The sequence below is a fragment of the Ascaphus truei genome, unplaced genomic scaffold, assembly GCF_040206685.1.
Source record: "Ascaphus truei isolate aAscTru1 unplaced genomic scaffold, aAscTru1.hap1 HAP1_SCAFFOLD_1792, whole genome shotgun sequence".
NCBI classification, from domain to species: Eukaryota; Metazoa; Chordata; class Amphibia; order Anura; family Ascaphidae; genus Ascaphus; species Ascaphus truei.
In genome coordinates this window covers 51,223-64,803 of record NW_027454691.1, presented here as the reverse complement: position 1 = coordinate 64,803, position 13,581 = coordinate 51,223, and the positions used below count along the sequence as shown (strand labels likewise).

The 13,581-nt window shown below is 46.8% G+C and overlaps 1 protein-coding gene across 1 annotated transcript; it reads right to left on the bottom strand.

The window, feature by feature from the left end:
• Positions 1–10,894: 10,894 nt before the first annotated feature.
• On the bottom strand, positions 10,895–11,289 carry LOC142476923 (histone H4). Its single transcript, XM_075582012.1, has one exon. The coding sequence runs from the start codon at positions 11,276–11,278 to the stop codon at positions 10,967–10,969; it is 312 nt and encodes a 103-aa protein (XP_075438127.1). The 5' UTR covers positions 11,279–11,289; the 3' UTR covers positions 10,895–10,966.
• Between the last annotated feature and the right edge of the window lie 2,292 nt (positions 11,290–13,581).

Here is a 13,581-nt window from a genome sequence, read left to right as displayed (position 1 = left end):
GAGATCAGGCAGAGCCTGGCTTGCCGGATCACCCAGAAGCGGGCTACAAATAGCAAACACCTCCGACCCGCTCTTGTGATACTCCTTTAGCATATTGATATGGTATGTTATGTGCCTACCTGCCTCTGGATCCTGGTTTACCACATAATTACACTCATGCACCCGCCGGTGAACCGTGTACGGGCCCGCCCAGGCGGCAAGTAGCTTGTTCTGCCAAGTGGGCTTCAGAACAAGCACCTGCTGCCCTGGGATTAATTCTCTACTACGGAAACTCCTATCATACCAGCGCTATTGCCTGATCTGAGCTGCCTCAAGTTTAGCCTGTGCCAACCCCATGTGTTCCTCTATCTGGTCCCTGAGCCCCACCACGTAATGTAGCACCAAAGCATAAGTATCTCCCCCTCCCAGCCCTTATGAAACAGATTGAGTGGTCCACGGACATGGCACCCATAGAGGAGTTTGAAGGGGGAACGGATGGTAAACTCCTTTGGCACCTCTAGATACGCGAATAGCAGGTGATGTAAGTGAGCTTGTCAGTCTCACCCTTTCAGCTTCCACAAATGCTTGCAACATTGACATTAAGGTCCCATTGAACCGCTCACATAATCCATTCGTTTGGGGATGGTAGGGGGTTGTACAGAGAGATTTGATCGCACATTGCCAAGAGACATTGGAGCAGTTCGGACATGCACTGTGCCCCCGGATCAGCCAGGATCTCACTTGGGAAACCTACCCTAGTGAATATCTCAATCAAAGACTCTGCCAATTGACGTGCTTCAATCAAGGACAGAGCAACTGGGATCATGTGCGGATCCACTATATTTACAGCTAGACGCTGGAAGGACTCACCGATCACCGATCACCGGTAGCGGTCTCAGGGGAGCCTTTGTGTGGTCACTCGACTTGCCCACTTGGTGGCAGGGATTACAGTTATGGCAGAACACCAATACCTCTTGTCATGACGCCGGTGAGTAGAAAGTCTGTAGTAGCCGGGCTCTAGTATGAGTGACTATCTGATGCCCCTACCAGCAGGATCACATGGGATATCTGCATCAACTGTGCCCTATACTCATGAGTAACAACTATCTGTCGCCTTAATGTCCCTGATCTGATCAGAGCACTCTTGGATTCCTGTTATGAGAAACTGTGGTGCCAATGGAACCGATGGGACACACCCTTGGAGTCAGACTCGGTCTCCCAAGTATCATATCCTCCTGTTTGGGGTCCGATCACACAATGTCCATGAACTCCTAGCTCAGTTCTGGTAGGTTGGCCCTGTCAAACAGTCAGAGGAAATGTTGGGACAGGGTTCGGGACAAATGTCTGGCTTGTTCTGGCTTACATGCTTGGTGTCCACCGGGACTTCAGCTCTCTTTGGCTCCAAAAGCTGGGGAGAGATAATTGGGGTGGTGTGCGGCAATGCCAAAGGCACTTCCACCTGGGCAACTGCCTGACCTTTGCTCGGGTGACCGCAGCCACTGGTGCATTCTCCTCAGAGTAGGAGCAAATAAAGTGCCCGAAGTCATTGCCCAGCAGGATGTTGGTGTCCAAGCCGGGTTACACTGTGACATCCCAGACTCCTCTACTAGTGCCCTGATCAAGTAACACCCGGACAACTTGCAATAACTTGGGGGCTCTGTCCAGCATTCTCACCGGCATCCCCGTGCCTTGGAGAAGTTTCTCTGGGCTGACCATATCAGGTTGCACCAGATTACCGTAACACCGGTGTCCATCAGGCCGGCCACCCGGAGATGGCCTATGGTAACCGGGCACAAATATTGTTGGCGGACATCATTGGATTCCAGCCCGATGGCTGCGATTCCATGTCCCTCCAGATCCACTTCTGCATCGTTGACTGCTGCTGCTAGGTCTGCTGCTGCACACTCTGCACGGCCTCCACTTGCTATGCTTTTGGGGCCAATCTCACGTAGTGGATTGGTCTCGCTGCTTGTGAGCATTGCCCCATATTGGGGTTACTGGAGCAGGGTGGGTTGGGGCAGTCCACCCGCAGATGGCCTAGCCAATTGCACTGGTAGAACCGGCGCTCATGGGCAAACTGTACAGGCTTTAGCTGCAGCACCTCCGGCACTCCACTTGTTCCATCCCAGCTTAGTGGCCTTGGGAGGGTCAGCTACGTTAGGTGGTGTTGTCGCTGGCACTGGATCGGGGGTCAGGACCCACTTCTCCAACTGTGGCCGCATGGTCACAAAATCATCTGCCATCATGGCGGTCGTCTGGTGCATTCTCGGCTTATGCTCTATGACCCACTCCCGCACCTCCGGTACACATTTGGGCAAAAACTGTTCACGGATGACGATGTCCATCCTGTCTAGGAGCGAGGTGACTCTGCATCTGGCTGCTCACCGTGGGCTGTGTAGGTCTAGCCAGGAGTTGAACTCCATGTAGGTGCCCCGCATCCTTTGTCCAGAGCCCTAAACTGGGCACAATATAACTCCGGTGAGAGGTGCACTGGACTATGCTCATTATGTGTGGAACTATCGGTCCTGCGGTCTTGATATCACGAACTACTCAGAAATGAAAGTCCCGCAAGAGATTCAGAACTGGGCCAAGTGATGTCCATTACTATCCACCAGATAAAAAACCTGTCACAGGAGACCAGAACCTTTACACACATCCCCCGGGATCACACAGTGATTAGCTCTTTTCTGGAAGAAGTTACCACTCAATACATTATAAACAGGCCAAATGAGTCTCACAGAGGCAGCCATTACACACAGTTTTGGGGCAGCGAGCCGAGCTTCCCCTTTATTATGTGAGGCTGTGATAGGATGAGGCGGAGGAGAGGATAGTTGGTGATGGACTGATTATGGTTTGTGAGGTTGGGTTGAACAGTGGTAGTTCATCAAGGGTTAGTGGTAATTTTAGTGGGGATAATTAATGGAGGTGTCAGTTAATAATGGAGCAATCTATGTAGGGTTTAACAGGTACAGTTAATGGGAGAATCATTTTTTTTTTTTCAAATAATTTTATTAGGCATTTAGATATGTATGCAGGTACAATAAGCGATATAGCCTAACATTTTTAAATCGACAATTTTTGGGGGGGGGAAACAGATTGACAACCTCAGTTGTCAGTAAAGAGGGGGGAGTGCCTTCAGAGAGGGAAGGCAGGGGGGGGGGACTGGAAGGGTGAGGGGGGGGGGAGAGAGGGGGGAGGGGTCGGAGGGGGTTGGGAGTCCCATCTGGCTGTTGGGGATGTGGTCTCGCAGGTAGTTTTAGTTCACTTCTGGGGAGGGGGTAGACCTCTGTCACGTTTGAGCTGGTTGTCTGAACCTTTTGCAGGAAATCCACGGTTCCCAGATGTCCTCGTAGGCGGGGAGTTTTTGTCTCACGATAGCGGTAAGCCTTTCCATGATCATCACCTCGCCGACTCTTTTTTTGAACGTTCCCAGTGCCGGCGTGGTTGTTTTCCTCCAGGAGGCCGCAATACAGCATCTTGCCGCGGTAAGAATGAAGGATATTAATTTACTGGTTGGCCGGACTATGTCAGTCATTGGTGCGGCCAACAGGTAGGTCAGTGGTTCGATAGGTAATTCCAGGTCAGTGACCACTTTTATCAAAATTTGGACCTTAGCCCAGTACTTCACAATTTCTGGACAGGTCCACCAGATGTGGGCCATGTCCCCTCTATGACCACAGCCTCTCCAACATAGGTCTGATGCCAGAGGGTAGATCTGGTTTAATCGTGCTGGGGTAAGATACCAGCCAAACATAATTTTATAAATGTTTTCCTTTATTGTAGTGCATAGGGAGGTCTCTGAGGCTGCCTGCCAGATTTCTTCCCAAGTCTCTCTGTCTATATTTATATTCAGGTCTGCTGCCCATTTGAGCATATAATCATGCTCTTTGGGGGTCGAGGAGCGCTCTAGAGCACCATATATGTCAGAGATTAGACCTTTCTGGTGGGTCTTTGTCTCGCAAAGTTGTTCAAACGTTGTGAGAGTGGGGTATTCTGGGAGAGGGCATGTTGTTCTAATAAAGTTTCTGATTTGGAGGTATTTAAATGTGTCCAATTCTCTAATTTTATATTTGGTCCTCAATTCTTGGTAGCTCAGAAGCCTCCCTAGGCTCAGTAGGTCCGCAATCGCCTCTATACCCCATGTGTTGAATTGATCGAACAGTTTAGATCCACATCCCGGGGGGGAACTTCGGATTGTTAAAGATGGGGGTCAATTGGGAACTTTTGGTGGTAAGGCCATATTTGTATTTACATCTTATCCAGAAGTCCCACTTGAAACGTGAGGCCTGTAGTTTAAGATTGTGTGTATGCCCCTCTCCTCTGTCCAGGCTCCAGAGGCAGGCTTGCAGAGAAGGCATTTTGGCACATCGAGTCTCTATCTCTACCCAACTACAACGGGTCGGGTCCGAGTTCCACATTACTACCTGCTTGAGCTGTGCAGCTAAGTAATATCTGTGTAGGTCTGATACTCCCAGTCCTCCCCTAGATCTTGCTGCCAGCAGGACCGATCTGGCGACTCTGGATCTCTTGCCCTGCCAAATGAAGTGGAACAATCTGTTCTGAATATGTTTTAGATCAGCGCCCGGAACGTGGGTCGGGAGTGTTTGGAAAAGGTATAACATTCTTGGGAGTATATTCATCTTAGTAGATATCATTCTACCGAACCACGATATCTGGTAACCTTCCCACTGATCTAGATCCTTTTTGATCTTGTCCCATAACTTTGGGTAGTTATCCCAGTATAAATCCCGGTAGTGCCTTGACACATTAATTCCCAGATATTTAATGTATGAAGGGCACCATCTGTAGTTAAAGTTAGTTTTGAGGAGTTTGACTTCGGGATCTGGGAGACTAAGATTTAGAGCCTCTGATTTGTCGCTGTTTATTTTGTATCCTGATACTTTACCAAACTCCGTCAGTTTCTTCTGAAAGTTAGGGAGGGAAGTTAGGGGTTTAGTCAAAGTAAGAATGATGTCATCAGCGAATAGGGAAATTTTGTATTGCGCTTTATCGATAGGGATTCCCTGGATGTTCGGGTTTGTCTTATTTTAGACGCCAGTGGTTCAATCGTGAGGGCGAAGAGGAGGGGGGATAGGGGGCATCCTTGTCGGGTACCATTTTTGATTTGGAATCGTTCAAGGCCTCCGCCCGAGAGTCGTACTGAGGCAGAAGGGTTCTGATAAAGTGCTTGAACACCCTTTAAGAACGAGTCTCCGAAACCAAATTTTATCAGTGTTTGGTCTAGAAATAGCCAGTCAATCCTGTCAAATGCCTTCTCTGCGTCTAGGCTTAATAGCATCGCCTTTGAGCCTGAAAGGTGGGCATGGTCTACTAAGTTAATTATTTTACGTGTATTGTCTGAGGCCTGTCGGCCCAGGACAAACCCGACCTGGTCCTTGTGTATTAGTCTCGGGAGGATAGGGTTAAGTCTGTTCGCCAAAATTTTACTATATAGTTTAAGGTCGTTGTTCAACAATGAGATTGGTCTGTAACTGCCACATTGGGTGGGGTCCTTCCCTTCTTTAAGTATTATCGCCAGATTTGCGGACGACATTGTGAATGGGATAGGACTCCCTTCTAAGAATGAGTTGAACAAGCTCAATAGGTGTTTGGACAAGATGGGGAAAAATTTCTTGTAGTATGTATTTGTGAAACCATCAGGGCCCGGCGCCTTGGAGATCTTTGAGGCCCTAACGGCCACTTCTAATTCGTCCAGCGTAATTTTTGCATTTAGATAAGTATTTTCTTCCTCTGTTAGTGATGGAAGATTGCAATCGGATAGGTAATCAGCGGCTAATGCCGAGTTCGTTATACTAGAATTAGCAGAGTGGGTCCTTAAGTTATATCATTTGGTGTAGAATTTGGAGAATTCCTCTGCTATTTTTTTCTCTCGTTGTATTGGAGTTCACCAGAGTTATTCCTGATCGCCGTTATTTGTGACTTTTTCTGTATTCCTCGTAACTTATTAGCGAGAAGTCTATCGGCCTTGTTCCCTTTATCATAGTACCTCTGACCCGTCCATCTAAGAGCTTTTTCTACATTTTCCAATTGGGTTATTCTTAAATCGTTTCGAGCAGTTGTCAATTGTTTGTAAATTCTCCGGGAGGGGTTATTTTTATGCTGCTGCTCTAAATTGATTATTTTGTCTGTAAGCTCTTTAGTTAATTTGAGTTTAGTTTTTTTCCGGTGGGAGGCAATCGAGATAAGATTTCCTCGGATTGTCGCCTTATGGGCTTCCCACAGGCTTGCTGGTGAAGATATAGAGCCTTTGTTTATTCTAAAGTATTCCCTGAGGGATTTTTTGAGTTCCAGCACTGTCCCGGAGTGGTTCAGTAGGGAATCGTTTAGTTTCCAGCTATATGAGATAATTTTCCCAAATGGAATGGATAGGGTCATGGTGATAGGGGCATAATCTGACCACGTAATTGGGCCGATGTCTGAGTCTGTGGTGGCCTCTAGGATGTTCTTGGTAGCAAGAAAGTAGTCAATACGGGAATAAGACTGGTGAGGAGCCGAGTAAAAGGTATAATCCCTTTGCCCCTGATGTTGTGTTCTCCAAATGTCCACCAGAGAAAAGTACCCAACAATGTCCTTGAATTTTTTCCCCAGTCTTTGTGACTGAGTGGAGTGTTGTTGTCCTGGGTGGCTCGATTTGTCTTCTTTTGGGTTGAGAGCCATATTAAGATCACCTGCAATAAGTAGCGAGGATAGGTACTGTGGGTCAATTTCTTCCAGAACCTTCTTCAGAAATTCTGTCTGGTTCTCGTTCGGGGCATATAGGTTAAAAAGGGCGATTGTCGTGCCTGAAAGTGAGCCGTAGACCACAATAAATCTCCCCTCTGGATCTGCCTGAATTTTTGTTAAATTAAATGGGGTGCCCTGACGGATCAGAATGGCAACCCCTCTGCGTTTGCTGCTGAATGATGAGAAATAGCTCAATGGGAACGCGTGTTGAAATATTTTAGGCGGTTCTTGAGACGTGAAGTGCGTCTCCTGGAGGAAAACAACATCTCCCACTGTATTCTTTATCTCCTGGAGGGCCAGGCGTCACTTTCTATTGTTGTGTAGGCCCTTCACATTTAGGGAGACAATTTTTAGTGCTTTTTGGTGAGACATAATGACCTCCCAGAGGGTACCGCGTGTGTTGTCCTTGGACTAGTGCTGGAGAGAAACAGCCAAAATGGGCAGAGGGGGAGGGTTGGGTAAGGGGCCGCTGGGACAGTAACAGCGGCTAGAAAAAGAAAGGAAAGTCGACCCTAATGGGGTCTAAAAGGTGTTGAACCGGTCTTTAGTAAAGGACCGGTTAGTGGGGTTTAAGACCCTTGGGGGCTGGTCCGAAAACGGTCTCCAGTGAAGGCGGGCTGGGTGGAGACCCTTTAGACTCTATGGTTTCATCCGAAATGACTTACACCGGGGAGGCCTGGTAGATGAGATTTCTGGACAGCTAGGCCTTAGCCTTGTCTTCCGATGTGTGTGCGGAATTGGAGAAGGAGGGGAAGGTGGGTAGGGGAGGGGTGGGTTGGGGGTGAGAGCGGCATGGGAGAATCATTTTAATAAGGACAGTCATGCGTTAGTATTTGCGAGAGGAGTTGTAAATTTTGAGAGCACTGGGAAGGGGACAATCAGATTTTGGAAGCATTGTGGATGGAAACAATGAGTTAGGAAATCACTGGGGAACAATGGATTATGAACACTTTGAAAGGGAACAATCTGATTAGGAAACAAAGGGGAAGGGGCCAATCTCCTCACTACAATAGATTAGGAATAATTGAGGGACACTACATTGCTTAGTACTTGAAACCAAGCATTAGGAATGCCATGGCAGTAGAAGCGGGAAATAATACAGAGTGGGAACACTGGGGAAGGGAGCAACCCACAAACTATTACAACAAGAATTAGGTAAATCTTGAAACACTTGAGAAGTGGACAATCAAAACAAGGCACTGAGGGAGGGAACAATGTGTTTTGATCATTGGGCGAGCAAGAATGAGAACAATATATGAAACAGGTCACGCCGGATAGTAAGGAGGGGAGCATAGTTCTCGTTACATATTGCTTACTAGCAATAGTTGCCACAGCAGACCAGGACTCTTTCACTGGATCACGTGCCAGACAGGACACAGCGATCAAATAAAGAGGTGTTTATTTCAGCAGTAGCCATCAGACACAGCACAGAATCTCCTAACAGAGCTATACTCGCACCAACCAGGGAATACAGGGGGAATCCTAGCAGTCCTAGGTGCCCAGTGCCACAGAAATGGCTTACCCGGAGCAGCTTCCACTCTTGTAGAGGATCAGGAATTCCGGCAGTGCTGAAAACAAGTTGCAAGCAGGCAAGTTTAAATCTTCTGCTTCAGAAAAGCACACAGCCTTGTCTTGGGTGTCTCTGGCATGACATCAGAGAATACCATTTAGTCCATCTCCATGCCAGTCCAGAAAAGATCTGTGGAATTGATATCTGCCACCCCGTTTCTAGATTCCTGTGTCCATAGCAAATCATGGAGATAGGGTGGTGACCGATCAGAGTGCCTGATGTGTGTGGAAACAATCACAGTTCCCCAGACCTCAGTACACACCCCTGGGACCAGGCTTAACCTGTATTATTCTGGACTCCGTCCCTCCCACCTACCTGTCCTTTCCTGGGGCTCATCTGGTCACCAGACCCTAGAGCTGCCCCAGTTTAATGTGCCATGCAACCCCTTCCATACCCTGTAACTGTAATTCTTTACTCTCGTGTTGTAAACTGTACCAAAGTATACACTGTGTGTGCATATATAAAGCATAGCCAAGGTCTCTGTACATTGGGCTGAGAATCCCACTGAGCAGCCCACATGTCCGGAGAACTGCTATTGCTTGGAGTGGAGGGGGAGGAGAGGGACAGGAACAAAGGGAGAGTGGCTGGGGAAGAGATCGGGCTGACGATCAAACACCCTAAAAGTGCAGCATTGCGCTGTATCCCGAGATATCGCTGATGCTCATGATACAGGCGCCGCTCCCACTGACAGGCGATGCTCCCACTGACAGGCGCTGCTCCCACTGACAGGCGCTGCTCCCACAGGGACGTTCATATTTCTCCAAAAGCCCTTTAACTTTCACCCACCCCGCGCCCAGCCATGATTGGCCAATGCAGATGTGACCTCACGTGTTGTCTCCCATGCAGTATCCACACATGATGGTCGCGGCTCCATCTACAGCGATTTCCTATAGCAGCGGGGACTGTATGTAAGGGGAACCCAGCAGCGCTCAGGGTCAGTGTGATCCCAGCGTGCAGGGAACTAAGCGGTGCGCCCCAAGGCTGCGCCAGAGACACCTTCACACGGCGCTGGGAGCTTCATCCAGCGGGAGATGTGAAAACGGTTCCGCGCTGCGGGACAGAGTCTCAGAAAGCAAACAGGTTTGAAAGCTCTGCAGTCTCAAACCCCACAGGAGTGGGAGCAAACCCTGGGGAGCCTTGGAAGTGGCGCCTGGCACCTAGAATCCCCTGTATTCCCTGTTTTGGGGAGTGTAAGGGGTTTGTGAGTTTGTGCTGTGCTGGATACGGACAGAATAAATTCTCTTTATTGAAACGCTTTGTCCGTTCTGGTGCCTTGATCCCGGGGTTACGTTCTGGTCTCCGTGATAATCTTTGAGATAAAGTGTGACTGAAATAAAAAAAACAAAGGATCATTGAATTAATAGAACAGATTGATTTAGAAACATTGTTCACAAAGTAAGTAAGACCCCAAGTGTTTCTTATTAATGTGAGTTACACACGTGTGTGTGTGTTTTGCTGCCTTTATTTTGGTGCTGCTGCGTTTTCCCTGTATAGATTGTGTGGGAAATGTGGCATCTTTGGCAGTTTCAGCCCCCACATCAGTACACATATTTGTGCGATTTAAGAAGTGATGCTAGAGTTCTGTTGATTTTAAACTTAATTCACTAATTATATTAAAGGGAATCCGCAAAACGTATTTAACACAAATATCTGGAGGTGAAACCTTTGATTCAGATCATTGTGAAAAATCCAGGTCTCCAGAATCCAGATCATTTCCAAAACAATACTGCCACCGTGTGGTCTTTGTTTGAATGACAGATAGTAAAGCTTTGGCGCCTTTTTACCTTCTCTGTATAATTGTTCCGAGATCCCCAAACCGAGTGTTTTACACATGAAATGCGGGGTTGTATTTATGATCATAAAACCAAAAAACGTGATCAATATCTATGAGATTTACAGTTGTGACAAATTATCATAAATGTCACATAAAGTGCTAAAGAAAATCCGATTGCATTTTTTTCTTATCAAAAGCTGATACATGATGCCCAATATATGGGACTATTTAATGGAATATAAAAGGAGTGACTATTTTATGAAGCATTTGCATTGGGGATTTTGTTTTAAGAGCAGAAAAGACAGCAAAATAATAATGAATGAATGCTCAAAGATTGTCATTGTTTTATACAAGTCTATAAAAATGTAATTGTTTTCATAGCGGTTAAAATCAATACAGATAAGGCATTTATCATATACATTTTCTTTTGCAGATTGTACCAATGTGTAATGTAAAAAAATGTGTATATGGATCGAGCAATTAAAATCACGTATTTAAATCTGTCAAGTGCAGGCACTTCTAATTCAGAGAAGTTATATCAAAAAGTGAAACCAATATGTGGTTTGCTTTATGAATGAGCAGTTAATAGCATGAAGGGAGAATAGCAAAGTTTATATAACTCACGAGTGTACATGTCAATTCATAGAAAAGAATCGTAGATAAAGCGCTCTAACAAAATGCTATCACATACTGGTGGTTTTGTAGTGAATTGTATTTCTCTAACCCGTTTCCAATATGAAATATTGAGTCCCGTCAGAGACAGCAACATGAAAACGGGTAAGAATAAGATGGCGGTGTAACCAGAGCTCTATACAGGAGAATGTGGGTGGCCCTTAAAAGAGCCTTTGGGTTAAATGAATGTGAATTCCGTATCATCAGTTGGTAAGAAGTGTCACCGTTTAGCCTCCGAATCCATAGAGAGTGCGGCCCTGGCGCTTGAGAGCATACACCACGTCCATAGCGGTGACTGTCTTCCTCTTAGCGTGCTCGGTGTAGGTGACCGCGTCCCGGATCACATTCTCCAGGAAAACCTTGAGCACCCCACGGGTCTCTTCATAGATGAGACCGGAGATGCGCTTCACTCCTCCTCTGCGAGCCAGGCGGCGGATAGCAGGCTTGGTAATGCCTTGGATGTTGTCACGAAGAACCTTCCTGTGCCTCTTGGCACCTCCTTTCCCGAGCCCTTTTCCTCCTTTGCCGCGACCAGTCATTCTGCACAGTGTCAAAACAGGAAGCGAATGAGGTAATTGCGGTAAAGCTGCTGCTTATATGCAGTATGAGCGGACCTGAGTGAAAACCACAGACACCCCATGTGGGGAGAAAGTGAATTGCACTGGAAGACGTTCCTTGATTTTGATTGGCTGAAAAAGTCTTTCGTCTGATTGGCTCAGTGAAAGCCGTTACTGTTTATAAAAAAAGGCTGCGTGGTAATGGGATTGGTTGGAAGTTTATCTCATTAAAACTGTGATCACATTTGCTTTGCCTAGTATTGCCCAACTCACACGAACACATTTGTGTGCCATCTATTTCATGTATTTAATTATATTGTGTCTGCATCTATATATCTGTAAATGTAATTCATTTGTAATATTTAGATGTGTATGATCAACTACATTCATCAGTATTTTTTTTTATATAAATACCCCTGTTTTATAAATTTGCTTTTATTTCTAATTTACCCTGCATGAGGTGACACGGGGAAGAAATGCAGACCGGGGAAACAAGTTCAGCAAACACAAATCCTCCAGTAGAAATGTCTGAAGCTGACAGTTACTCCACAGGGTGGCAGTGCTGCTTCGAAATTGAAGTCACGTGGGAATGAAGTTACATGAAATCACTATAAAGCCATAACACAAGTCTAAGGCTGTGCCTATAGTTATAGTGCCGCCGATGGTGACGGCGACACGACCGGTGACGTCACCCGTCGCCACCGGTGAAAGTTATGTTTTGCCGCGACGGCGCGGGATTCCGGGCATTTAATTGGTTCATGGATCGTCACGTGACACGACGGCCCCTGAAAAATCAAATTTGCCGGCTTCAAGTTTTCGCGACGGCGACGTTGCTCCGTCGCTTTGTCGCCGTTGTGTGTTGTGTGCACTATAAGCGCACGCTGCGGCGGCAATGCTTTTGTGTTTGTGCGATGTTGTGTCGCTGTCGCAGGCACTATAAGCACGGCCTAAGGGCTGTTAAATAGTGTGTGCAGCCGTGCACAAATGTATTACATTTGTGCACACACACAGATACACACACACACACACACACACACACACACACACACACATATACATACACATGCATACATACATACCCACAACACACATATACATACATATGCATACCCACAACACACATATACATACACATGCATACATATATACACACATACACACACACACACATATATACATACACATGCATACATATATGCACACACACACACACACACACACACACATACACTGGCGACACACTTTATTCGAGCAAGGCTAGTCCCACGAATTCGGGTATACCCGAGTGTATTGAGGTTTGTGACTGTTTTCTGCCCGAGTGCATTGGGTTATTTTCAGGCAGGGATTGAAGCATTTTATTCCCGCTGGCTGCAATACTGCACAGTATATATATATATACTGCATTACAATTCATGAATTTATGCCATCTGGTAGACACGCGAAGCATTGCAGCCTATTAAATCCTAATCATTATCATTTAACAGATCAGCCGCCCGTCAGCCAGGCATGAACCCAGGCTGGGAAGGCAAACGCAACGGGGCTTGTCAGAGGTGAGGAGCGGCGCATTCCAGGTATCTGCCAGGTACATACAGGGTATTTGCTCGAATAAAGTGTGTCGGTGCAGTATACATACATACATATATACACACATACACACATATACATACATTCAGCGCCGGTAGCAGCGTAAAAGATTATTTTTCCCGTTTTCGCCGCTGTCTGTCGGCTCCCCGCTCCCTGGCGTGCGCGCGCGGCCCTTGTATAGAAGGGCTGACTCACCTAAGCCATCTATAACTGCCGTGCGCGCGCACCCCCACCACTATAGAACGGCCCTAAGGCTGAGGACCCGCTGCGGACGGCCGCGCGCGCGGACCACAAGCCCCTTACCTCCTGCCCATCTGTCCCCGCTGCCTATATATGTGAATAGGGTGACCAGATTTTGAAAATGAAAAACCGGGACACAATTTTTTTTTTTTACATTAACAGTTTATTTATCGTATTACACTTATACTTTACTACCATTAGTCCTAGTTACGTGAGTGTGTGTCGGATGGCCTCACTAATCGAACGGAAAAAAAAGCCAGATGTGAATGACTTCTGTACCCCTTAACCAGTGTCAGGATGCCCCCTCTTCACAATTTCTAAAGCAGCAATCCCGGCTGGGATCTTACCTGATCCACAGTCCCTCAAGGTACTATACTGGAGGGGAGGTGTTCCCTACCTGTCTTCCGATGTCTCCCGCGTGAAACTTGAGTCAGATCTGGAAGAAAGCAGGGTAGGTTACT

Coding starts and splice junctions, on each gene's coding strand:
- LOC142476923 (XM_075582012.1), bottom strand. CDS start 11,278: ATGACTGGTCGCGGCAAAGGAGGAAAAGGGCTCGGGAAAGGAGGTGCC.